The sequence below is a fragment of the Fringilla coelebs genome (genome assembly GCF_963513975.1).
Source record: "Fringilla coelebs genome assembly, chromosome: 23".
In the NCBI taxonomy this organism is placed as follows: domain Eukaryota; kingdom Metazoa; phylum Chordata; class Aves; order Passeriformes; family Fringillidae; genus Fringilla; species Fringilla coelebs.
This window is the reverse complement of record NC_140049.1, coordinates 1,783,805-1,810,416: the sequence shown is the minus strand read 5'-3', so window position 1 is coordinate 1,810,416 and position 26,612 is coordinate 1,783,805. Positions and strand designations below refer to the sequence as shown.

Sequence of the window (26,612 nt, the reverse complement as noted above, 5' to 3'; positions counted from 1 at the left end):
TGTTTTTTACCAATCCACTGCTTCCCAGAGCACCCCGATGAGGGAAAAAGGGGAGTCAGAGCTGGGGCAGCACAGGACCTGCTCATCCCTGGAGGAATCTCCCCCTTGCTAACCTTGGGGTGGGGAAGGATGTCTGGGGTGCTGAGGGCAGCATCGCCGCCCATCCTGGGGACAGGGCACCTTCGTGCCCGGGGTGTACGGGGTGTCAGCCAGGGAGACAAAGCTGGAATAGCAACACAGGGTATTTATTTCTGCCCCAAACCCCGCTGCGAGCCATCAGCCCCCTCCCCTGCGCTTCTCGGCCCCCAGCACATAATTGGGGACAGCTTTGCTGAGCCGCTAAGCTCCCGTTTAAGCAGCTGAGCGCAAGTGGCCGGATTTCCAGCCAGCGCATCCCTGCGGCTGCTCATCCGCCCAGAAATGCCGGGGCGGGGGCCCGGGTGCCGCCGTCCCCGCGGGGGCACAACCGGCCCGGCTCTGCCCGCTCAGGCATTAACGCCGCCGTCAGCACGGATTAATTCTGCCCGGGGCTCCCGCCGCAGCTGCAGCGCGGCACCAGCCCCTGTGCGCTCTGCGGGAGGAGCCTGGCCGCATCCACATCCCGAAGGGAATTTGGAAAGGCTCGCTTAGGGATGGGTGTCGGCACCAGGACACGTTTGTTTCGCAGGGAAATGCGGGAGCTCGCCTTGCTGGGGCCAGGCAGGCAGCCCCAGTGGCACCACGCAGGGCTGGTGCTCTCGGTGCAGGATCCACCCGGCTGTTTTGTGGGAAGGATTTTGTGAAAGAGGTGGGAGCACATTCAGAGGCTCCTCGAGGATCTCTCCTTAAAATGCCCCTTTTTATTGCAGGGTGCATGCCCCATCAGTGAGCCTATCTCAACACCAGGGATGTTGGTGACATCCCCCCAGTTCCTCTTCCAGGCTGTGACTGTCCCAAGCCACCGCAGGGAGAGCTTTCTCCTTGGATGACACTTGCCCAATCTCCGAGCTCACCCACGATGGAGAGACCAGGCAGGAGGCAGAGCTGTGTGAAATACTGGTGTGTTTATTGGTTGGCACTAGATTACAGCCCACACTCTCAGCAAACTGGCACCCACCAATTTTATTTTTTCAATTTTTTGCTCTTTCAAAGATGGTGACGGCCTCCCTCTCACACACAACTCAACAGAGGAAACCCCTCGTGACAGGACCCCACCACACCACCCAGCTTCACACACGGAGAGGTGGAAGGTACCAGCTCAGACACAAACCAGACACAAACCCCCACAGCTCTGACCAGCCACAGGGAGTTCTTGTTTTGGGGAGGAATGGAGAAGCCTCAGGCAAACGCGCCTATGGACAGGAGGCTGGACCATGGAGCCTGGTCATTCATCCCTCAGCTGGGTCTGGGGTCCCCTTCTCCAAATCTGGGGGGACTGCAAGGAGCCCCCCACATACACAGAGCTCATGGAAGGACTGAGCAGCAAATGCAAAGTGATCATTCCAGATTTTCTGATTTAATAAATATAAAATAGGACACACAGGAAATTCAACAAACACTCTCAGACCTCCTCAGGTTTCTGAGGCAATTCTAGAGCAAATTCATCAAGTATAACAGCAAAATTCCCATCTGCCCACCAAAAATAAAAACCCAAACCAAAAACAAAACAACAACAACAAAAAAAACCTCTATGGACTAGCACCAAAGAGAGATTTATAAATCTCCTAAATACAACTTCAGTCCAGTTCAGTTTCTTTTTCACCACCTCCACTTCAGTTCTGTACAGACCCCTCCCACTACCCCAGCACAGCATTCAGGATCTCCGCAGCCCAGAGCAGCTGGATTAGTTCATTCCAAGGTTAGGAAAATGAGGATCACACCCTGTGTGTGTCAGGGGCTCAGGGAGCAGCTGAGGGACACCCCAGCCTTGAGGTCACCATGGCCCTGAAGGGCTGCAGCCACCAGATGATGCCGTTACTGAGAGAAGGGAGCCAGGAGGGAAAACCCAGCCTGGGAGCAAGACCAGAGCAGGCAGAGGGAAAAGCTCCTCACACTGCCACGGTCACTGCTTGGGGCAGCTTTGGCTGCAGATGCAGCTCCATCCCTCCCAGCACAGGCTCCACTTGGGAGGGTCAAACCCCAAACCAGCCCCTCACCAAGCCCCAGTGCTTCCTGTATGCTCTGCACAGGGATGGATGCTGCATCCAGCTGTGTGAAAACACCAACACATTAATTTGGGATGAAAGAGAGAGAACAGGCAGGAAAACCTACAGCTCTGGTGCAAGGGGCACTCGCTAGACCTGTGCAGCCTCCAGGATTTTGATCCCTGCTCGCTGTGGAATGCTGAACACAGCTTCTGCATGGAAAAGCTGAGGCAAAGGCCCAAAGCCTCTGCTAGATCCGGGAAGGGAACTGAGGATTCCTGACATTCCCTACCCACATTTTTAGCCACTGAATACTTTGTGGCCACACAAGGGAAAAAGCAACACTTGCAGATTCCAACCCCTTTTCATTTTTCCCTTTACAGAGTTTGCTTTAAGGCACATTCCAGCTCAGGCTGAACGAGCTGCCTCAGTGCTCCACAGGAGAGTAGGGAAGAGCTCACAGCATCCACCTACACAGGAATAGAGTTGGTGGGAATGCTGATATTGCTGCTCCTTCCAGCCCCAAACCCAGCTCCCACCTTCCCCCCAGCACCAGGGCAGACAGCAGCACGTTTGGGTGCTGCCTGCCCAGCAGCCATGGCTGAGGGACCCTGCGGCTCTGCCCCCTTCTGTCAGCTGGATGATGAAGAGCAGCAGCCCCTCCTCACCTCACACCCCAAAGCAGCATTCAAGACGAGCCAGGAGGGGGGACCAGAGGGCTGCTGCACCTCGCTGGGTGTCTGGGGACAGCCTCTGTCATAGCCTGCTCCCGGCAGTGCCCAGGGAGCACAGCCAGGCTGAGAGCCAGCTGAGAACTGCTCCCAGGGGATGCTGAGACACAGAGTGACACCTCACTAAGGGTCAGGTCAGCTGAGGTAAGAATCCCACTATGCAACACTACCAGCTCGGAACAGCAGCAGTTTTAGCACAGCTGGGAGCCCCAGGCTCATCCCCTGGGACTCAGTGGCCCCAGCAGAGAGAACGAGCAGCACTAACCGGGCTGCAGAACCAGAGCCACCCTCCCACAGCTCCCCTGGGCCTCTCACAGACAGGGCAACGCTCAGTCCCAAACCAATTAACACCAGTTTAGATAAAACCACTCCAACTGCGGGGGTGCAGCTGTACGAGCTCTAGAGAGAACCTCAGATGCTGAGGAAGATGGGAATTGTGTGGTGCAGGGAGAGGTTCAGGGAGCACAGGGCTCAGGCCTGGTCTGAAATCTGCATCTCTTCCATCAAGGCTATTCCTGCCCCAGGAGCCATTTCCAGTTACAAGGCATAACATCAGCCACTCCGTGGTAACAGCATCAATCCATGCCACATTAAAACACTTTCTTGGCACAATTTATTTTTTCTGACCCAAACAAATAAGCCATTAGCAAGTCATTAACAATATTCTACCCTAAATTGTCAGTTTAACAGCCCTGTAAAAACATTTTTAGTTTAAAAACAAAAGTGTGCATGCTGCTGATATTAAAACTGCAGTTACTCTTTCAGGAGTACCAGCTGTTTTGTTGCAAAGCATTTCCAACATACTAATCTGTACAGTAGAGACCAAGACTCGTTGAAGGCAGTAGATGGCTGTGTCAGGTGCCTCGCAGGGCACGGGGACAGCGACTCTGGGAATTTCTTGGACACTTCCAGATAGAATATTCAAGCCCTTTTGAGAGTTTGGTTCAGGCTGACCAGCACATAGTGAGAAAGGATTGTACATTCGTCTCTAAGTTGAAGTGAGCTGAACTGGTGTAATTTGGGCTCAATTCCAGACGCTTGGGTTTGAGCTACTCCTTGAATAATGGGCTGTTCCTTACGCGTGGTTTTCCATGTCAGCGATCACTGGCACTGCTTTTGGCCTTGCTACTCCACACCGATGAAAGCACGGAGAACAAGGAAAGGAACAGAAAAGGATCTTAAAATGAACAGCTTCTTGCCAAACCAGCAAGGATACCATTCCTCCTTGTCCCAGGCTCCATGGATATTTCTATCAGATTTTCATATTGTAAGCGCTTCTCAGGAAGAGAGAAAACTCCAGAACAGTGAGTGTTTATTAGAATATTTTTTGTTAAATAAAGAGCAGGAAAAAAAAAAGGAAAAAAAAAAAAGTACTGCAGATTTAATTTCACATCTTGGCTCTGCTCTGACAAAGGAGAAGTTACTGAACTCAGCAACCACTTCTTGTCCCAAGCCAGGGATTAATTAATGCCCCTCCCAAAACTTGTACCTGTCCCAACCGACCCCCCCCAACCCCAACCCCTCCCATTTTATTTCCCAACTAGACAACACTGTTGGCAAATCAAGACAGCATGAAACTTACAGCAATAAAACAACAAACCCCCAAGTGAAGTGTGCCTGTGCATCGGGGAGCTCTCCTGTGCTGCTCCCCCGGGAATGCTGCCTGCAGGAGGCAGCTGTACCTTTCACGGAGGGCACACTTCAAGCACGCTCCACGGTGCGACCATAAGTGCTGCAGAACCACAGGACAAGAGACCGAACACCTGAATTTTCCCCCCGGGACTTCTCTTCAGGGACGCGCGCGTGGTTCTCCGAGCGCGGCAGCGACGCCCGGTGAGCGCGGTCCGACGCTTCGGCACAAACCCCAAGTGTCCAGTTCAGCACGGCGTAAGGCATGTGGACAAGAGAGACACGAGCAGGACGCAGCGGGAGCAGGGACAGCGTTGGTGAGCCTCACTGCAGTTTGTCCGTCCGACCCCCCCTGCATCCCCGATTCCCATTGCAGCCTATTGCGCTACTGCAGCGTTGCTGAGGCTGTTTGGTTTTGGCCAGCGGCTCCAGACCAGTTCCGTGCGGTTTCCCCCAGATGGAAATGCAGAAATGTTTGGTGGAAGCTGCCGGAAAAGCCGCAGGGATGTCTGCAGGTGATCCGAACTCTGCCCTCAACTACAAGTGTCACTGCACTAAATCGGGAGATACTGGTTGGGGAGTAAACTGGCCCAGCCACTAGCACTGTCACAGAATGTGTGTTTTTAAAAAACAGAACAAAAGGCAAACAGATTAATTATGAACCCTTCTTTTCAGAAGCAGACCAGGATTAAAAAAAACTCCCGCAAAATTAAAATGTTAGATCCTCCATCTAAAAAAAAGTTTATACAGATGTGCTGCAAGTAATCCCCACATGGGTCTGAGCAGCACCTTACAGTACAGACTAAGACTTGAAGAACTGATCTCACATTGGAAGTCTTTTAATTAAAAAAAAAAAAAAAAAAAAAAAAAAAAAAAAGTGGCTCTGGCTGGGGTGACACAAAGGGGACACTTGGGACACTTCAGAGCACAAGGCAGATGCGGGGCTGGCAGCCTCCAGGCCGTGGAGCGGAGTACCGGGAAAGGGGCACTTCATGCACAAAATGTATTTTACAAAATACAGATCCAAAAAAAAAAAAAAAAAAAAAAAAAAAAAAAAAATCAAAAAAAGCCAACAACAGCAAAAAAAAAAAAAAAAAAAAAAAAAAAAAAAAAAAAATCATCCCACCTTGCACTAAATCGCAGCACTCTGAACACTTGCTCTGCCCCAGGCGGCTGCCCATGCCTGGTGTGAGGGAGGAGGCATGGAAACGGGGAGGGGAGGGAAATCCAGGTCTCAGTCTGCTTTAGGGAATTGCTCTGGCAGGGGCCTCGTCAGTCATCTGATGTCGGACACGGAGCTCTCGGAGTACGGCGTGCTCATCACCGGGGTGCCGTTGTTGGCCAGACAGCCTTGCCTCAAGGTCTCAAAATATGAGGCCTGCACTGGTTTATGATACTGCAGAACTTTTATGGCATCCTCTATCTTAAACCATTCCCTTTTCCTTCCTGGGGGCAAAGAGAGAAATTAGTAGATGCAACAGAATGATGTTTTCTGATCTCAAGGGCCTCCCCCTCCAACCCCACACTGACAGCTTCCCATCCCCAGGAACAGGTGTTTGTTTAGGGCAGTACATCCCCTGTCTTGCATTTCTTAATTAAAAAAACATTATTTTGCTATTTCTGCAATTTCTAGTCAAGCCAGGTGCTCATTTTAAGACAACTCACAATACACACACCAAGCACCACCCAATTTCCATCAGTTTGCAAGTGGACTTCAGTTTCCTGTGGACATCTCTCAGTTCTTACTCTTTCCATAAAGAGCCTGAGGGGAGTCACGTTCCATTTGCTGCAGTGCAGTCACAAACCTTGTGGCAACAACAGGTTCATTCCACTTGGGAATCCAATTTAAACACAAAGGTATCAAAGGTAACAGGGAATGATTAACCCACACTGCTCACATGTATTTCCTCTAGTCTCAAACAGGACAGTTCTTCAGCTTTGCTTGGTACCATCCAGTGCAAGAATTAAATACAAAATTGCTGCAGAGGCAGCTGGACACTCACTTGGCTTCTCCTGGGCCACAGAGGTGACAAATCATCAATTTCACCACAATTTTTTTCCCAAGCAACCAAAGGATACACTACTGCAACTTTTCCCAATGCCACTCACACAGACTGCAGGTCCCAGAGGGATGCTGAGCTGACCTGTGGTTTGTTTCCATCAGTTAATGCAGCATGCACCAAGCTTACCAATATTGACAGAGTCCTCCCAGTCCTCCAACACTTCGGTGACAATGAGTACGTAAACATAAGTCCTGTGCTTCCTGTCCCGGTTCTGGAAAGCAAAGGGGACAGAGTAACCACCAACCAAGAGCAGCAACAAACCTTTCTGGGCAGGAGGGCACTGGGCTGCTGCAAGATGCAAACTGCCCACCTTGGGTGCAGCTCCTCCCACAGCACAGCTCATTCTGAGCTACTAAAAACTGCTGTGTTTTAAATCAGAGGGGTCTGAAAGTGCTGAGAGGGACACCCAAAAGTGTCCATGATCTGTGGAGCAGTAGTTTGTGGATGTACTTACAAAACAGTTCTTCAGCTGGGAAGGTTTTGACCTATTTCACATGAGTTTGAAGGAGTCAGTGCCAGAAGAACAGCAAGAAGAGCTGTGTCTGGTACCTGCCAGCTGTGCCAGGTGTAGCTGTGAGTGTCACAAATGAAGGGGGGACCCCACTCTGCTGCTTTTGGCAGCACCAAGAATTTTCAGCCACACCAGTTATCACCAGTGATTTCACTGAAGTGCCCATTGCAAAGATCAGAATTGCTGAGCAGGTGTGTTTTTATTTACCAGCAAGGCTCATTCTACAGATCTGCAGAGCCGTTGTTACTCCAAGATGATTTTTTGCAACAAAATTTCAGTGTCCATGTCTGAAACTTACCTCAAAAATTCCCACTAATCTTCCTAACGTCCCTTTCACTCCAGCCTAGGGAAGTTCAAAGAGAAAAGAAACATGCTTTAACAACAGCTCAGTACGTGTTTCCTACTTGTTGTGCAGGACCAGTTCCTTCAGGACAGGAAGCAAATGCTCTAAAATTCTGCTTGTCTTAAACCAACACAGTCACAAGGCAAAAACCAGAAATATATCCTGAGTGCTCAGCATCCAAACATTCCCAGGGTTTTTTTCTCTTGTTTTTCCTACATTCAAACAATTTTGAATTCAATCTGGGGGAAGAAGAAATATTTGAGGAGTTACTCCTTGCATACCAATACAGTCCTCGTGACCAGAATCTCCTCTGAAGGTTATTACAGCCTGAGCAAGGGGAACATTGGCTTTGGGGTTTGGCAGTTTTACCCCTCCAAAATCAGAGTTTAAGGAAATAAAGTATGTGTAAGACATTCACTTACACCCCAAGAGTGATGTGAAAGCTCCCAGGTATTTCAGGGGTGCCCTGCACACACCTGAAACCAGCTAATATAAACACAAAATGCTCTGATGTGGCCCTGGCAGCAGGAACTAGAGAGGTTTGGATATAACACAAAGGGCAGATGCACACTGAAATAAAGCTCTTGAATCAAGCAGAGACACAAATCAAGAGATCTAAGCAACAGTTTTGTCTGTTTGAATACAACTGAGGATGTACCACTCCATCACATTTGGTGTCCCTTTTGGCACCTCTCTGCTGGCTCCCTCCCCACCCTCCTCAGCTCTCTTTGCAAAATCCCAGCCCACTCTCCTGCCCTTGCTTTATATTCCCTCTGTTTTATGACTGTAAATGGTTGGAACTCAAGTGCTACAGACAAGATGAGATCTTGCTCCATGATTTAACAGGTCTGAACCAACCCACACAGCCTGGCACACGACCCAGCCACAACTGGGAGGTAGAGTCGGCTCCGTCTCCAGCAGCTGGAACACATCCCATGAACAGCCCAGGGAAATTGTGCCTCTTGCAGATGAGATACAGAGATATGATTATGCCAGGCTTCTCTTTTTTTTTTAAAAAAAGATGTTTAAGTTACATTAATGATGAGACAAATTTTCTGTCCTACTGACCAGCTGCCACAGTCTCGTGCTGCCAGAAAGGAAGAACTTTCTTTAATGAGACAATTTTCCTGGTTAAGTTCCAGCCTACTGCATGAACAGGTACCAGAGAATCGAGCCAGAGAACACCTCACTCCTGATGCCAGTGAGCTGATGTGGAACTGCCCCAGGAGCAAAGGGTTTGGAGCTCCCTCACTAAGCAGAAATCTAGAAATTTTTTGGTAACGCACTCACTGAGCTCCACTTCTAGGAAGTGAATCAACTGAATCTCCCATTTCATTTTTGGACACAAGCTTTATTGTCTCACCAGTATTTGTGACATCCTGCTGGGCCCAGAGGTGCCTCACTGCCTGTGACTCTGGGGCTATTTCTGGAGCGAGCAGCAGCTCCATGAAGGAGCAGCAATTCCATGCAGGTCGGTGCCCGCGTGCGCAGGACGGGCCGGGCAGAGCCCGCTGACCTTTGAGGATTCCACCTCCTCTGCCAACCCTGCTGACCTGGCCTCAGCCCTCTCCCAAGGCATCTGGAATGTAAATGCTTCAAATGCATTTCCCTCAAGGAACTCCTTCAGCACTGGGATTTATTTTTAGCTAAGCCGTGTTCAGCAGCAGCAGAAACATAGGGAGGAACTGGAGGCTTCCACCTTCACAACATACGGACATGAATGCATTAAAAGGTGAAGCAGAATCAACTGCTTCTGGAAAATAACTGTCTTAAACCAATGCTTCACTGGTTTCTGGAAAAGGTTGTTGAATTTCTGCTCTCCCTACCTGTAGGCACTGAATCAGAAACCAGGGATTTTGTTGTGATGGTTTAGTGAACTCTCAAGTCTGACTAGAAATAAATTTATCTCTAGGCAACTGGCCAACCTGGAGATGAAGGATGAATTCTGCTCAAGCAGCCTCCCAGGCAGTTTATCCCAGCTCTAGAACTGTGCTGGAAGTAGCAAAGGGAGGTGAGGAGCCCTTTCTTCTGTGCTGGTAAAAAGAGATGATGGAAATAATGCTGTCTTCAAACCAGGATCCTCCTGCTCTGTCCTGCCTGGTCTTATTTGCCCAAAAAGGCACAAAAAATGATGCCAAGACAAACATGTCTTGTAGAAAAATCATGTTGAATTATCATCACACAACTGGAGGAAGCTCTAAGCTTTGCTTCACACACAAACTTCTCATGTGCAGCTGGAAATGGCGACATAAAAGAATGGTTTGGTTCAAAAAAAAACCACATTGGGTTGATTTTATAAAGCAAGTTCTTACCAAAGCCTGCAAAATACATCAGCCACTGCTCCTGGGGCCAATACCTCTCTCAGCCTGTTTTCCAGGCACAGTGGATTTTAAAGACAAAATAAATGACACCCAACCCCAAGAGGATTGTCATGCACCTGTTTTTGATGGAGCACTGAATTCCTACACCAACAGGAGAGTTGGTCTCTGTACAGTGGCACAAACCTGCATGAAAGTGGAATTCACAGTCTCACACAAATTTCAACATAGAAGCTGCCCAAGACACCTGAGTAAATAACCAGCAACTGCTATCCCTAACAAGTCAAGCTGGTAACCAGCAAGGGAACTGCCAGGCTCCTCTCTGGGCAAGCTCCCCTTCTCCTCCTTTCATATGGGCAAGAAGATTTTCTTCAAGAGTTAAAGCACAGTCCCAGGCTCACCCAGGACTGCAGCAGGGTCTGAATCTTAATTTGCAGCAGATGACTCAGGAATTTTCTCCTCGATAGTAAATGAATGGCCCCCCTGGGTCAGAGCAGTGAGTGAGGCGGAGGCAGCACAATTGATTTTGTGCCCCTCTAAGCACTGGAAGTGCTGCAATCCTCCAAGTACATGGAGAATCCCAGGAGGATGCTCCTGAACCCATCAGAAGGGGTAGGAGAGCACCAGCACCAACTCCTCCAGCTGCAGGTGTGGAAACAAAGCAAGGCAATCACAGGACAGGATTCCCTGGGAAAGGCACACTGAGGTACAAGAGGACACACAGAGCTGGCAAAATGAGCTTTTCCCCTGGTCTGATGATCTAAATCAGTGTTCAGGGTTCAGGGGAGGAGGAAAAGGCAGCTCTGGCAAGAGCACATCAGCCACAGGCACTGCCAGAGCCAGCTGCCTGCCCAGCACACACTTCAAACCCCCAGTGCACCCAGAGGGGTGGGCTGGGAGCTCAGGACAAGGAACAAAAACCTGGAGGAAATGAAGCTTTGCTAGTTCTGCTGCTTATGGAACAACTTGTTTTAATAAAGAAAAATTACTGAAGCCATCCAAGAACAGCAGGTTCAGGTTTCAAAGCTGAAAATAAGTTGGGGTCAGATGCAAAAAGCAGCCTGCAGCAACACCATCTGTTCCTCGGGACAGCTTTTATTTCCTTCCATCTGAGCTAAGGAAAATGTGGGTTGGAATTTCAGCTATTTTACTTTGCTCTATTAGGCTCAAAGCCTGCATCTACTACAGATTACTGCTGGGCAAGAGAACTGTGGTGAAACACCCAAATCTTTGCTCTAAGACCTGCACTACTGAAGGTGCAAATCCCACCCAGGAGGGATGTGGACACATTTGAAGGATGCTGATTCCAGGCCAGCTGGGCAAACTCTGCCATCTCAGAGAGGGTCAGACTCATTCATCTAATTTGGTTCTGCATGACACCTTTATTTGCTTCTACACTTGTGAAACAGAAATGAAATTCCATATCAGAATGAAGAACTTTCAGATACTGCAATCATTTTTGTGAAGTCTGAGTACACAGGGTAAGGGACAGTGGCCTTGAGCCACCACTTGCACTGGGTATGACCAACTAGGAGGGGTTCAAAGGCCATCATCTCATGCTGTGGGCCCTGTAGTACTTTAAAAAATAAAAACTTCCTATTTTAGCACTGAAAGATATCAATATCTGTGTTCTAAATCACTAACAAAATACATGAAACAGGAAAGATTATCTATAAAGCATGTTTAGAAGAGGGAAAAAAAAAATTTCCAGCAACCTGATCAAAGTACTGCCATGAAGGACTATTCTTGATATTGGCACCAATTGCCTGTTTGATCACAGATCAAGCACAGATTATCTGGCTTTTGACTCCCATGAAAAAAGAACAACCAACACTCCTGCAGTGTTATAAAATTTGACATTTACTAAGTATTTAAAGGTCAGGATGTGAAGAATGCTCTAAGTGAAAAAGGAACTGGTGCTGTGTGACAGATGAGTGTCGAGGCTTTTTTGAAAGTCACTCTATTATAAGTTTAAGGCATCTATTTCTAAACCATGATGTTCACCAGTTGCTCACACCCATAAAAAACCCTTATTCCTAAGCAAAGAACACACTCCATGAGCACCAAGACCTGTTTGAAAAGGGCACACACCTTCCACAAGGTGAACTTTAGCACACACGTGGAGTCCCCAGCTCTGTAAGACTGACTACAGCACTTCCCAGCAACCTGTCAAAAATAAGAGGTTTCTTCTGAAGAGGCTGCTCTGACCCAGAGCTGCTGTGTGTCTGCTGTCACTCTGCACAAACAATGCCCAACAACTCCAGTCACTTCCAATTTCATGCAGACTACAGGGAGCATGACAAGTGTTGGTACCTGTCTGCTTTAATACTTGTGCTGGTACAGACTAATATAGATAAGGACTACCTCAAACTAGGACAAGGACTTGAACTCAAACTGGGACAGAGGGATCACAGCCTTCACTCAGAATCAACATTTCATTTTTGGAACAGAAAGAGGGAAAAGTTAGGTAACTTTAGATGACAATTATTTCTGCAAAAACATGCAGAAATACACAGTAAAATTAAAACAGTGAATGCAGAAGTTAAAATGCTCATTTAAGGAAGCATGTTTTGGAAAAAAAAATGCACACCATGCAAAAGAGAATGAATTGGGAAGAGACAGTCTATTGTCATCCTCAAAAGCCACATGCAACAGGAAGGATCACAAGTTCTTACAGCTCTTCCAACTGGCTCTTACTAAAAATTGGAAAAGGCATACCAAAGTCAAGGAAAGAAACCCCACACATTTCTCCCACAGCATTGAGCAGCATTGCTCATTGCCATGGGGGAAATTGGATTTTCCCTCTCGCACCTCGAGCAACAAACTGGAACTGCTCAGCTAACCTGTGTCGCCACGAATGGCTGTCCCATGAGAGAAGCAAAGACTTCAAACCTACTCAGAAATCAGCCTCAGCTCCAACCAACCCCAAAACATGGAATTCACATGGAAGAGAGAGCAAGGGCTCCCAGCAGCCTGCTGAAACCCTTCCTGCCAAACCGACAGCATGAGCTGGGAAGGTGGGTGCTCCTGTCTTTCCCAACACTCCTGCTGTGCCCCAACAACATCCCCCCTGCACCCAGCAAACAGCCCCAAACAGCTCGAGGCTGGGGATGTGGGGGATAATTCTGTGTGCAGCCCCCCAGCAGCAGCACATGAGCAACCCAAAGGGGGAAGGCCTCGCACCCCTAAAGCTCTGCCAGCACCACTGGCAGCTGCAGGGTGCTCATGCCAGACAGCTCCGTGTCAGCTCCTCCACCTGCAGCACCCAAGGCTGGGGGTGCCCAGGTGAGCCGGGGGTGCCCAGGTGAGCCGTGGGTGCCCAGGTGAGCCAGGGGTGCCCAGGTGAGCTGGGGGTGAGCCGGGGGTGCCCAGGTGAGCCGGGGGTGCCCAGGTGATTCCCAGGCGCTCCCACTGCTCCGAGCTGCTGCCGTTCCGTGCTGGGAGCAGCCGGGCAGAGGTGCCTCGCCGGGCAGAGCTCACCCCTGCCAGGCTGCCAGGGCTTGAGTTACACTGGCAGTGGGCAGGGCTCCACGTGAGCAGGGAACACCAGCCGAGGAGCAGGATTATCTCAGCCAGCCCAAACCAGTTCCTGCGCGGCCGCAGCCGTGCCAGGGCTCCCTTCCAGGCAGCGCTGTCATGGAAAGAGCGCGGCTCTCCCAGGGCGCCGCTGCCCGCGCAGGGAGTGCCCCTGCACATTTATTTTAAGGGTTGAGAGGCAAAGCTCTGCACCTCCTGAATGAACCCTGGACTTCTGTATCAAATCGCCTCATTATTAATAATGCTTGGGCTGAAAAGCAGGAGTCTGCAGCTAAAAATATTTCTATTGTTCTGGTTACACTCACTTTGGCTTGTAAAGCAGTTGAAAGGTTGCCGAGTTACTGGAAAAGCAGGAGCTGGGTTACAAGCTGGAAATAAAATTTGCAAGCAGCAATTCCCAGTATTAGAGGGACCTAAAGAGACTTAAAAAAATAAACTTTGACTGTATAATCTCTTTCTGATAAACTGCTAGATGATTAAAACATCCAAAGAGAAACATGCTGCTTGAGATCTGCCACATTTGGTTAGTCCAACAGCCTGAATATTCAGAGTTTTGTCAGAGAGTAGCATGTGCTTCCAAATAATTCAGGAAAAAACCTGCATAGACCAGACAATTCAAAAAAGCAGCTACAGGAGAAGCTTCCTCCCAAGTCCCATCAATTAGCTCTTGCTTTCTGTTCTGCACAGAGCCCAAAGATTTATAACCCTCACAAAAGCATTTTTAATCCTGCCTTATGTAACCGTGAACCTACTTGGCCCTTCCATCTATAATCATGCAGTCATTTCTGAGCCTAAGCATCTCCCCAATTGGTTAATATTCAGAAGCAAATTCTAAAGACATGTTTTACATACACTGCACTCAACTGCTATTTACTGCCTTTACACTTCTTATGAAGAAAAATATGTTCTTCCAGCAGCTTTAAGAGAAAAATGTGCCTTCTCCCTACAGCCCATTGATCTGTGTTTGATCTGCTGTTTGATCTCCTTCCTGAAAGAGCTTCAAGCAAAAAAGAGAAAAGAAACCAACCAACCTATGCACACTTTAGGAACTACTGCTGGTAACTTATGGCTAATTTCACTTATTCACATAAACCTCACTGTGTATTTTAAACCAAATACATACCTAGCTCCCTATATTTTGATTGCTTTTAGTGGCTCCTAGGGGTTTATTTCTACCTTCTATGCAAGTACTAGACAGGTCCACAAAGGCACAGCTGAATTTTGAAGCTCTCTTACAGAGAAAATGAAGCAGAGACTATATATACACCGAAGTGACTAGAGCTGAACTTTATTTTCAGTTAAAGGTATCAGGCAAGGACAAGCTCATTCCAACTGAGAGGTTTAATTACATTCCCATGTTCTCTTATTTAGGACTCCATTTTCCTCCCACGTGGGATGGGGATATCACCAGTGACCCTGTCTCCCTCTCCACCTCAAGGAGAAGAAGGGAGAGTGATGAAAGCAAACCCAGAGAAGCCGGGCTAGCAGGGCAGGGTGAAGGCACTCACCTCCTCACAGACCTCGCGCACGGCGGCCACGCCGGGCTCCTCCTCGGGCTCCATGCCACCCCCGGGGACAATCCATCGGTCTGGATGGCGACTACTGCTCACCAGCAGCACCTGTGGAGAGCAGAGACAGCTGATGGGGCACCCCCAGCGCTCCCCTTCAGAGCCCAGCTGGAGGGCAGAGATTGTCCTTGTGCCTCACACACCCCCAGACAGACCCACCCAAGGCAGGGCCTTGCCACTGCTCGCTTCTCCCTCAGCCCCATGCACACAGCCGTGGAAATTCCAGCAGCAGTGACACCCAGGCACTCCCACACTCTGTGTTACCTCAGCCACTGCCTCTCCCTGCTCTGATGCATTGCAGGAAAAACTGTCCTTGCACACCAAAACACTCATTAGCACTGGGCACAGCATCACCCGCAGTGTGAGTTCACTGCAGAGTCCCCACAGCTCGGCAAACACCCCAGGCAGCAACACAAATATACAGATGCTGCTCAGCACCTCCACCCTTTGCAGAAGTACCTTGATTTAATTCTCCTGGTGCCTTTGGCCTTGCCTGTCCCTGCAGTTCTGTCACCAGCAACACACACATGTCCAGGAACTCCCACTGCAGTATTTATGTGCAATTGTCTGAGCACAGATTCTCAGCCCCACTGTTCGTCACTTCTTTTGCAGTAGGCACTGAGGATTCAGCTCTGGAACCAGCACTTGGCTACTTTTGGTTTAGAGGAGGTTGTTTAATGAGGTAAAAGCAAAATAAAAGCCTATATTAAACCTATTAAACTTCAAACCCCCTAGGAAAGGGCTGCACAAAAGACAGACTTTTGTGAATGAGAAAAATGGTTCAAGCCTCTTCCCAGGAGGGATTTACCATACACATGCTTTGGGGCAGGTTTTCTTGAAACAGTATTTTTTATTCTGGGTAATTTTGCTCTGTAGAAGTTCAGGTTCTGATTTGCCACCTCCCAGCAAGACAAACTCTAACTAACACTCTCAGCTAACTACAGACTGTCCCAAAGAACAGTGAGACGCTTGTGCTTATTAAATCTACTTGCAATACACCCATGAGCAGAGATGGAAACTTAAAACAACACTAATACTGTTGTCCAGCTCTTTAAACAAAGCTCGTTCATTAGAGTCATCCTGCTGTACTTCATCATTTCACGGGCACAAAGCTCAGAGCCAAAGCGACTTGCTCCAGAAACTTTCCAACATACCAGTCCAATTAGGTTCCAGGCCAGCTGTAACAGTGTCAGACATTTGGGAGTTACACTGTGGAGACACTGAAATCCCAGGCTTTACTGGGGAAACACTGATTTGCCAGTAGGATATGAAAAGATTTGCACTAATTACCCAAAGGAATCTACCTACAGAACTCAAAATTAAACTTCCAAAACAAAAACAAGCACAAGATTTCCAGGATTTTTCAGCTGGTTTATCTTGAAAATTCTCTGACCAAACTCATACTGGAAACAAATGAAGGTGCATGAGCCACCTTCCAAGTGGGATGGTGCCTGCCCCATCCTCTGGCCAGGCTGTGACAGAACAGCGTTTGCTTTACAGTGACATCCCAAGTGTTCGGCCCTCTCCAAGAGGAATGCAGAATTCCTCTCCTCCAGGCATCCAGTCCATGTAAAACTCCACCAGAAAGCCATGCCTAAATAGGGAATGTAAACTTCATTCATCCTCAGAGCCCTTGGGACAGCAGCCAGTCCCTGCCAGGCTCCCCAGCCACCTCAGTTTGCCACTGTGCCTCTTCCTAGCACCGTACTTGACTTCTACTCCATCCCCACTCATCATCCAAAAGAGCTTGGACTCAAATTCCTGACTCCAGGTCAGTTGGTGATTCTGAGGACAAAGCTAAAAGAGCAGGAACAGCCATTTCAAGTGCACCTTTGCTGCCAGGTAAGGAAGCACCAGCTCTGCCACTTCCCACTGCAGTTCAGAGCTCCAGCTCGAGAGGAAAAAAAAGCAGAAAAATATTTTAAAAGCCTCCAAAGAACCAGATCTTTGAAACTCAGCAGAGCACATCTCACAGCCCTGAACTCCTGCCACCTTCCAGGCGTGAGAACAAGGATCTGCTACAGAACCCTGGACACAGACTGCTCCAGGAAACCTGCTCAGGCTGAGACAATGCCTCAGCAACACACCAGGAGGAACTTCTGGGTGCAAACAATGGTTTGAGGCAAAGTAAATTAACTTCAGCTGCTCTAGCAGTTGAGCATTTTCTGAATAGAATTAAAATGAACAACCCTTGCTGGGAAGGAAAAACCTGTCATTCTCACACTTTTATATAATCAGACTATTTCCTGTTTAATAAAAAGGAAATCCCATCAAGAGAGTGCAGGAAACAAGCCCTACAAGGTCATTCTTTTAAAACAACTTCAAACAGGATATTGCTACCAATGAGCTCTCCCAAGACAAAGGGGCTGAGTTCCAAAGGAGGGGGAGACATTGCTGTGTTGGAAAAATACCCACACTTCCAACACCAGTCCTGGATCCAGATACATGCAATGCATTCAGAGGGATCAAGGAAAAAGTTGTCATCATCCAAATCCCAAAAAGGTTTGGGCTGGAAGGGACCATAAAGCCCATCTCTTTCCACTCCCTACCACCTTCCAGAAGACCAGCCCAGGGTACAACTGGCTTTTTAGCTCATTAACTACTTTATTACATAAATAACTTTTATTTTATTACATTCTAAAGTACTTAATTTAATCTAAACAGCCATCAAAAATAACCCAAAATTTAGTTATGTTTTTAAATCAGGCTAGAACACGTAGGAAGGTCAGATATTTCCATTTTATCCTTGCCAGGCAACTGTGTTTAAAATGGCTACTGAGACTCTTGGCCTGCCAGGAATTTTGGAGTTGGATTTTGGAGCCACGTCCTGCAGACTTTTTGGAAAAGGGTTTGCAGGTAACACACATGTCACACGGCCAAGTTGTGTTTTCCAGGATTTCAAAGACAATTATGTCATTTCAAAGCAGGGAAATGAGCAATACAAGCCTCTCTGGCAAGGCAGGAGGTGGCCCTGCTGAAACTCTCCCACACAATCCCCCACAAAAGAGAAAGTTTAGAAAAATAAGCCAAGTTTGAAGTGTGCAGCAGGGGCTTGAAGCAGAGCCTCAAGGCAAGAACCTTCAAAGCTGCACACAACAAACAAACCCAAACAAACCTGAGCAGTACTAACCCTGCCTGGAGGAGACAGGAAACACACCAAGACATCTAAGGCTGCCCAGACAGCCACATGGAATAAGGAGCTCCATGGGAAAAGGGGTAAAGAGTTTGTCCCTGGGACAAACCTGGGCATCCCCCATACACAATGCTGAGTGTAAAACAACCAACACAAACCTGCTGTATCACATGGAGGGGTTTTTCTGTCTTCTTTTCACAGGGGCTCTGCAAAGCAAGAACTGGGCAACCAGGACCAGGCAGAGCATTAACTCCCCATTTATGGAACAGAGGAGCAGAGATTCCCAGGTTCTTCCACGCTATGGTGGATTTAACAACATCCACCACCCATAAATAAAACAAGAGCGGCTACACCATAAGGAACACGATTCCTCGAAAGAGGCTCCAAAGCAGCACTCGAGCAGACAGAAAGGGCCACAGCCCTGCGAGGAGCTGGGCTACAGCATGAGTAGAAAATTAGCTGAGAACCTTCCAGACTTTCAGGAAAACCCAGTGCTACCCACCTGTGCCAGCCGGGGCCCGGAGAGCTGGCAGGCAGCACAGGGAACAGCAGGCAAGATGTTAAATCCAGGGTCTGGCCCAGCAGCCTCCTGCTGCCAGGAGCTGATCCATAGCTGCTGGCTCCTGACACAGCCTCTGCACTGCCTTACAAGCTTCACCTCAATATTTTCAGGCTTTCCCTCAATATTGACATGCTTTCTATCAATACTGTCGTGCTTTGTATCAACATTAAGCTATAAATCACATCGTTTGCACAGCAACCGAAGCACAAACCTCCCAGCATTGCACCTCATTTCCCACTCCAGCATCATTTATCAGAGCACAGCCTGCAAGGAAACTCTGCTGCCGCAGAGGCTGCAGGAGCTGGGAGAGAAGATGGCTGACTGCAAGGCTTTTGCTGTTCAATCTGCCTTTGTCTCAAAGTTTCAGTTTAAAATGAGTGTGTTCTCAGAAGCTGAGCTGTGCTCCCATGTGCCCCATGGCCAGGCAGATCCCAGAGCTGGTGCTGTGTCCAGCATAGCAAACACCTTGGGTGCTTCACTCAAAATTAACAGAATTCTCCCAATCCCCAAATATCAGTCCTGTAATGCTTTTCTACCTGACAAAAGCGGGATGTTCATCTGACCACACCAAATCACCTTTAAGCCGTACAACCAGCAAGGGGTGAGAACTGGAGGAGTAGGAGGAGAAGAGGGACATTGCTGTCACCAAAGCTGTGCAAAATTAATCTCATTTCCCCAGCAGCAAAACAGCCTCGATGACTGCCCAACAAATCACGTGTTTTGCCAAACTGCAAAGGCAGTTTGCCCCAGGGCGCACGCCAGGGCTTACGGGAGGGCTTCTCCCACCCTCTTGCTATTCCAGGCACGTTCTGGAGCTCGCACATGGTAGGAGTGAATCCAGCCGGCGGTCAGCAGGGCTACAGCCGGCCCTGCACCTGCCAGGGTCAGCAGCTGGGACCACAACACACACTCTCACCAGAAATCCCTCCCTGCCCATAACAGCCTGTCCTGCCAGGAGCATTCCGGTTCCTCAACAGGATATGTTTCCTTAGACAAGTGTTATTTTTGCACATGCACCTGCACCAGGCTCCGTGGGATAATGGGATTGAACTGATAACAAGGGATCCGGGAGCTGGAGGTGGGAAATTCACAGCAGGACACGCAAAAGGGAAGGGATTCACACCAGAGAACTTGACAAAAGCAAAGCACAAGTTTTGGAACGGGAGCAAGAGGTGAACGGGAAGGAGTTCAAGTCGTTTCAAGTGCTTGGATCGCACCTACAGTCCTATAACCAGAAAGGAAAAAATACAGCAGATTCTGTTGGTTTTTAGGCTGCTGGTTAGAATAACAATAATAAATCACCGCGTACCGCGCTGCTGCTCTGGCTCCAGAGCTCCACAGGTCCTGTTACTGCTACTGCAGCACTCCTGCTGCTTCAGAGCCACTGCCTGCTCCTAGCAGGGAGGAACACAATCCCAAGTCCTCCCCCTCCAGCGAAATTATGGTTTAGATAACCACAGAAATTATCTGCAACATGCCTTCCCATGCTTCAGGAGCAGCTGAACCGCCTGCAGCAGCAGCCGCTGCTTTCAGAAGCTGAGGGCTGATAAGGGGCACTCCCAGAGAGAGACCCCAAACCCCAGAACCTATTTCTGCCTGTCAAAACCAGTTTGGTGACCACTCAGTGCTTACACAACTTGTCCAGGCGCACCTTTTCCAGAAGAAAGGCTGGCTTGTAAACTGCCTTTTTGAGCAGGGGAGGAGAAAAAGCAATGAAGAGATATTTGGGCTTTTTACAGAGCCCAAATGACTCTGGCTGTCAGCAACTGCACACTGTTCTGATTAACCACCTTACTCAGGACATACAGCATGCATAAACTCTTGGGTAGCTGCTCAAATATAAGTAGTTAATTCTACACACAGCATCAATATATGTCACCTGCAGGAGGAGAAATAACCTCTGAAACATCTGACAAAAATCTACCCAGCAGGTAATTGTACCCCTCCGAATTTCACAGGTTAATGTGAAATTGCTGAGAACAAAGAGTCAGTGTGCCATATCCAGTGGCAGAGACAGGGATTCTGAAACAAACACACAAAATTTGAGAGATCTTTGACTGGTCTGTGCAGTCAGTCCTTCAGCTGGGTTGAAAAAGAGCAAGTGTTTAAAGTAACAGAGGCCCTGTTTCCCAAGCACTGGATGTCACCTACAGCACTCCCACATGGATGTTTGCTATTTGTAAGGTAGAACTGAGTTTGCTAATTTTGCTCTATCCAAGCAAACCAGGAGAACCCTCCTTATTTTAAAAGAACATAAAGGTCCACACACATGGTTGTTTTTGTACTTTTTTTAATAAGAAGGGAAAGAGTTGTTTTTCCAGATTGTGAGAGACCATCCGTGGAAAGATAAGGTCCCCTGGCAGCATTCCCTGCTGGGTGCACCCCCAAATGCTGGTACCTGTCTCCACACTGCAGGAGTTTATCTGAAGGGTGCTGAGATGAACCGAGTCAGGCAACTGGGCGTGGGTTTTTTTAAAAAAGAGGGGGTACAGAACATAGAGAGTGAGGAGAAAAAAGCAGGAAAAGCAGCTCCTAGCCAAGCACTAAATGGATCTGAGGTGGAAGAGATTCCAAAGCAGTGTTCTGCAGAGAAGAGACACAGCCACCGCTGTTGGGTTCTTCTCCACAGACCCAGGGTGGAGCACACCCTCTTTCCATAGTCATCACTTTTCCCTGAGTTGCAGCAGAACAAAACTGACTCAGTTCTTCAGTTTCACAACAGCTCGCTGAGCTTCCAGTAAATGAAGTGAAAATTTAACAATTTTCATTCTTTTGTGTCTGAAAAAGTACAAGAGACCATGGAATTGCTTGTAAAACTGTTTAGTGACAGATGTTTTTGTGGGAAGGCAAAACACATTTTAAGATGAAAGCCAAGTTTTGCAGAGGTTTATCCGTGTTCCTGCTCTCGGAGTACACAACCTACAGACTCTACACAATCTACAGGGCTGAGAGGGACAGGAGAAGCACAGGCAAGAGACCCACTTCCAAGCTGGCCCTTATCCCCCTGGAGATGTGCTAACAGGTTAGCAACAGACCAGGAGAACTTCACTTGGGTTCAACCACAACCCTTTTATGCAACAGATGGGAGCACACAGCCAAGCCCAGCCATCAGAACAGGGATTCTGAGACTATTCCACGGAAAGCAGGATGATCATATGATGCTGGGCTCACTTACATCGGAGTGGGTTTAGCTGTTATTGGTTTACACTGGAGCCAAGGCACAGGGGACAGCCCAGGAGCACCTCGTGATCCCCACCACACTCGGCGGGTTCCAATCCCAGCTCTGCTGCGTTACATCACAGCTGGAGGAAAACCGGCCCGGGAGAGGCCAGAAGGAAAAGAAAAAAAGGTTCGTTTGCATTCCAATGGCTTTCCCAGGGGCCACCCGGCCCAGCTCTCCCCGTGACCACCGAGGCTCAGCTCATGCCAGGGCACCGGCCCCTGGGTGAAGCCTCTCTTCTCCCAGCTCCATTCAGGCCTCATTCACTGCTCAGAAAAGATTCTTCCAGAGGCATTTTCTCAAAAAAAAAAGTCTTTAAAAACGCCCGTGGTTAACGAGCAGCTTGTCCTTTCACAGACACAATGTGGGCATGTTGAAACCTGCCGCTGCCCCAGCGCAGACCCAATGGTGCCTCTTTATCCTGTCAAACAGCACCGGAGCGGGGCTCCAGCTGCTGGGGCATTTTCTGAGATGTTTCCTCATGGAATAGCTGGTCCACACAAAAACCACGTGTGTTATGTAAAAATAACACCCTGGTGGCAATGCTGAGGGGCAGAGACACCCCAAGCAATGAAGTGACTCCAGAGGTACCACGGGATTTGGGAGCTCTCCCTCTGCACTCTCCTTCCACAGTTCTGCAAATATTCCAGGAGTTCAGTCCATGTGAAAAGATGGGAATAGCAAAGTCCCGGTTCTTGCTGCTGGAAGGTCCTTTGAAGTCTGTTCCCACTCTCTGAATGAATCCTGTTGCTGCCCCAGCTCTCTCTGTTGCCCAAGGATGTGGATGGTAGTTTGGGAAACCACACACAATTTGGGGGGTTTCCACAATGCCCAAAAAATGTAAATTTTTTTTCTCCATTTGAGATTCACATTGAAATGAATTCTCCCTGTGCTGCTTTTTAAAGGAATATGTAACAAAGGCATCTTTTCAGCCAATGCTTGGTCTTCCAAAACCGTTCCAGAGCTTTTTTCATGCCCAAAAGTAGCGGCCTCCAAATGCAACGCAGAGACAATGTGCAACCTCCAGCAGCATAAGGAAAAAATAAATCATTTAAAAACTAAAAAAGAACAAAGTATTTTTCTGTTAAGTCTCTTTATTTGCAAATGTAACACCAAACCAAGGACATGGTGTTTTATCAATCTCCAGGGATTGCAAAGATTTCAATGAAAAATGTATCAGTGAACTGAAGAGTCAGGGAGAAACATCTAAACAGAAGAAAGTACCTCCTCTGTAAGAGTAAACAAAATTCTCTTATTTCTTCTTGTCCATTGACAAACTTTTTTAATTCAAGAACAAATGAGGGTTAAAAACAGGAAAAAATGTGATTTTTGAAATCATAGCAGGAAATTAAGAAGAAAGGCAAGACCAAAGTTCTACTATTTCTTAAGCACTTAAAAGGAACAGTAATGAGAAACAGCCAGTCCCAGGAAAAATCCAACTTTAATATAGAAAGTTTAATTTATTTATCAAAACATGCTTCTTTTCTTCTCTCTTCTTTTCAAACACTAAGCTTTTAATAGCTCTTTAATGTACATACTTTGACTCTGGCTCTTTCTCCCCTCCCTGGAGAGACCTTTTAAAGAGATCTCAATTTCCACTTAAATAGAAGCAATCAATAATAAAATACGTCAGTAACATTAAAAAGTATTATTGTCCAAGAGCAAACCAAGAAATCTTTCACAGCCATTTTATATTCTGTGCTTAAATGTGTACAGGTAACACCTTCCTTGCTATTAATAAAGTGCAAGTAGCAGTGAGTGGACACCAGTCAGCTTCTCTCAAAGTTTATTTAAAAGCCAAGAAATGAGAATTAACCCAAGAAATAATTAGAAAGGAAAATTACTAAAGTGCCCTGCTTGCTGATTTCACTCATTGACACAAGTTTAACTTCAACACCTTTTGGCCAAGGCCAAGTGCAGGATCTGGGCACAGAGTCCATCCCAGTGGGGTTAATTCCATGGGATTGGGTAAGAACTTTCCCAGATGTATTTGTGCCAAGCCCCCTTCCTGGGCAGCTCCTGCAGCAGGGCCGTAACAGGTGGGAACAGAGGATGCAGCTTCAGCTCAGGGTTCAGCTCAGGGTTCAGCTCACAGATACCACACACAGCCCCTCAAAGGCTCTGAGATCAGACCCATCCTTCCCTGCCTCATTCCGCACCCACAGCACACACGGCACATCCCGAGGAAACCACTCCAGCCCGGAGTGCAGCCCTGCCACAGCAACCAAAGCTCCCTCCCCGAGCTGTCCCAGAGCAGCAGAGCCACTGCCAGCTGTCACTGCGAGCTCAGGGACGAGGCCACCAACAGCGACCACAGGGACAACAGGACGCTCAGCCAGAGGCTCCAGTGCCCTGCACACAGAAACCTCCCCAGAGCTCACAGACCCCCGGGAATGACCCAGCACAACCAGCACAGGGAGCCAGCTCCCTCAAACCCTGCCTGAAACCAGAAACAGATCGTTCTACTCCAGCTCTTACCTGGAAACTAAGAGCCTGAAGGAGTTTAAATTCAATCCACTGTAGGTGGAGACCACAGCAGAGACACAACTGACACAAAAGTGGTTTTAAATCTCAGCCTTACACCAAGCTGACAGCTGAGACTGCTGGAAGCATCCATCCCACACCAGCGTGCCTCGGGAACGAGTTCACGTTCCTCCTTGGACCTCTTGGGTCAGCACTGTGACACTGCCACACAGCCTGGTGTCCCAGCACAGCGAGGGCTCTGACCCCTGTCATTAACACACCTCGGTGTCCCCAGCACCATGAGAGCTCTGTCACCGGCTCCCACGGCTGGAAGGATCAGCTGGAGCCTGTGCAACACTGCAGCCTGAGGTGTGTTAAAATAAAACTCAGAACCAGTCACATGCTGATTGCCTCAGGCACCTGTTAAAAGTACTTTTCTACCCTAAACCACCCTGCAGTCACACATGGCCAAGCCTCCACCTCTCGAGAAGAGCCTGCTAAGTACCCCACTAATTGTGCACGATTCATCAGGGCACTCCAACGCCCTCACCCACCCGTGCTGAGCATCCCCAGCATCACCACACAAAACAATGATGGTCTTCTTCACGGTCAGTCCATAAATCTCCTGGAAGTCCGTGGGAAGGATCAGTTACACTGAACACTGCACCAGCCACACTGCTGTCATTTCAGACCATTTCTGCTGAAATGCTGACACTCCTCATCACGCCAGCACAGCTACAAAGGGCTTGTGCAGTCTCCTTCACGTTAAATAATAACTGGATGTATGCTAATTGCCTTTCCTCCAGTGAACTGTCTGCATTCCCTTCCGATTTCCTGTAGCTACAAATACGATAATCAGGAGAACAAAGACTTTAGCACAGCCACTCGGGCACAGCAAATGCAGTGGAGTGTGTATGCCTGACTCCAGCAGCAGCAGCAGAAGGCAGACCTGCAGCCTTGCTGCTCGGAGCACCCCGAGCCCACCTTCAGGAGGTGTCAACAAAGACTGGTGTAAAATCGCATCTCGGAGCGAAGTTTCTCTCTGTAACTTCCCGGACAATGCAGCCCCTTAGCAACGCGGCCGCTCTCAAACCAACCAATCCACCTTTAATTCCCACTTCCTCCCAAACTCTCTGGACAGCAACTTCTGGCACTCCATCAGTCCCCTTTTATCCCAGTTTCTTTTTATAAATCCAAGGTCAGGTTTCCTCTCCCATCTCATGTGATGTGCTGGACTGAAGTTCTGCCAGCGTGGTGGGTCCCCAACACTGCCAAACCCCCTCCCGCGCTCCCCTCAGCCTGTCCCGCCGCCCACCGGGCATCTCCCCGGCTCCGGCGGCGAGCGGTAACCCAGTGGGAAGCACCAACTCTCCCAGCGACGCTGAACGACGCCTGTTAAAAATAAAACCCCGCTGGGACCGAGTCCCCCCACCCCGGGCGGCTCGGGGGTCCCGGGCCCGGCCTCGCCCCTCACCTCCTCCTCGCTCTCGCTGCGGAAGCACAGGCAGGCCGCCCGCTTCTTGTAGCCGTCCCCGTCGTAGGTGCGCGTCTGGTTGGACTTGAGCTTCATCATCCTCCGCTCCGGGGGCGGCGGGGCCGGAGGACGCGCGGCCCGGAGGGCGGGGGCGGGCGGGACCCACCGGGCGGCGAAGGACGGGGGGGCGCAGGGGGACCGCCTGCCCGCGACAGTCTCTTTCTGGGTCTCGCTTCGTGGGTCTCGCTACGCGCTGCCTCCCTTCGCCCGCCTCACCCCTGCCCTCGCTCCCGGCCGCGCCGCCGCCACCGCCCGCGCTCCGGCCACCGCCGACGACGACCGCGCCGCCATCTTGGGGCTCGCTACGCAAACGGCGTAGCGCCGCCGGGCGGGGAGGCGGCGCTGCCCCTGCGGCCTCACGGCGCGCTCGCTACGCGAAGTGCGCAGCGCGGCTTCCAGAATCGCTCCCCCCGCTCTGGCGTCGCCGCCACGCCCCCGCCCCGGCTCGCGCGCTCTGCGCCATCGGCGCACGCCGCGTTCGGGAATACGGCGGGCGGCGTAGAGCGGCGGCGGCGGGCGTTCGGCCCTACGCGAACGGCGCAGGGGCCGGCCGGCCGCGCGCACGTGGCCCCGCGGTGACAGCGGCTCCGCGGGGACAGCAGCGCCCGCCCTGCGCCGCGCGGGGGCGCTGCAGGGGCCGCGCCAGTCCCACCCCCCGCTGACACCGCGGGGCCGTGTCCGTTCCCCGGTGACATTCCGTATCTGTGTTCATCCCGCCGCCCTGGCACTGCGGGTCGGTGTCCATTCCCCCTCTGGTGACACCCGGCTGGGTGTTCATTCCCCTGCCGGTGACACCGCGGGTCGGTTTCCAAGTGTCGCTTATACCCCCCCGCGCCGGTGACACCGCGGCCAGCCCGTGTCCGTTACCGATTAGTCA

The 26,612-nt window shown here is 49.5% G+C and overlaps 1 protein-coding gene across 1 annotated transcript; it reads right to left on the bottom strand.

Moving 5' to 3' along the window:
* Window positions 1-1,766: 1,766 nt before the first annotated feature.
* NUDT3 (nudix hydrolase 3) lies at window positions 1,767-26,025 on the bottom strand. Its single transcript, XM_084220797.1, has 5 exons — window positions 25,676-26,025; window positions 14,764-14,874; window positions 7,356-7,400; window positions 6,673-6,757; window positions 1,767-5,929 (listed from the first exon to the last, which is right to left on the bottom strand). Exons 1-5 carry the CDS (start codon window positions 25,772-25,774, stop codon window positions 5,760-5,762), a joined length of 510 nt encoding a protein of 169 aa, XP_084076923.1. The 5' UTR covers window positions 25,775-26,025; the 3' UTR covers window positions 1,767-5,759.
* Between the last annotated feature and the right edge of the window lie 587 nt (window positions 26,026-26,612).

Excerpts from the sequence above, each read along its gene's own strand:
- NUDT3 (XM_084220797.1), bottom strand. The coding sequence starts at position 25,774 with ATGATGAAGCTCAAGTCCAACCAGACGCGCACCTACGACGGGGACGGC. Across the intron at positions 14,875-25,675 it reads GCAGCGAGAGCGAGGAGGAG|GTGCTGCTGGTGAGCAGTAG; the intron begins GTGAGGGGCGAG and ends TGCTCTCCACAG. Across the intron at positions 5,930-6,672 it reads GGAGGACTCTGTCAATATTG|GAAGGAAAAGGGAATGGTTT; the intron begins GTAAGCTTGGTG and ends CTTTGCCCCCAG.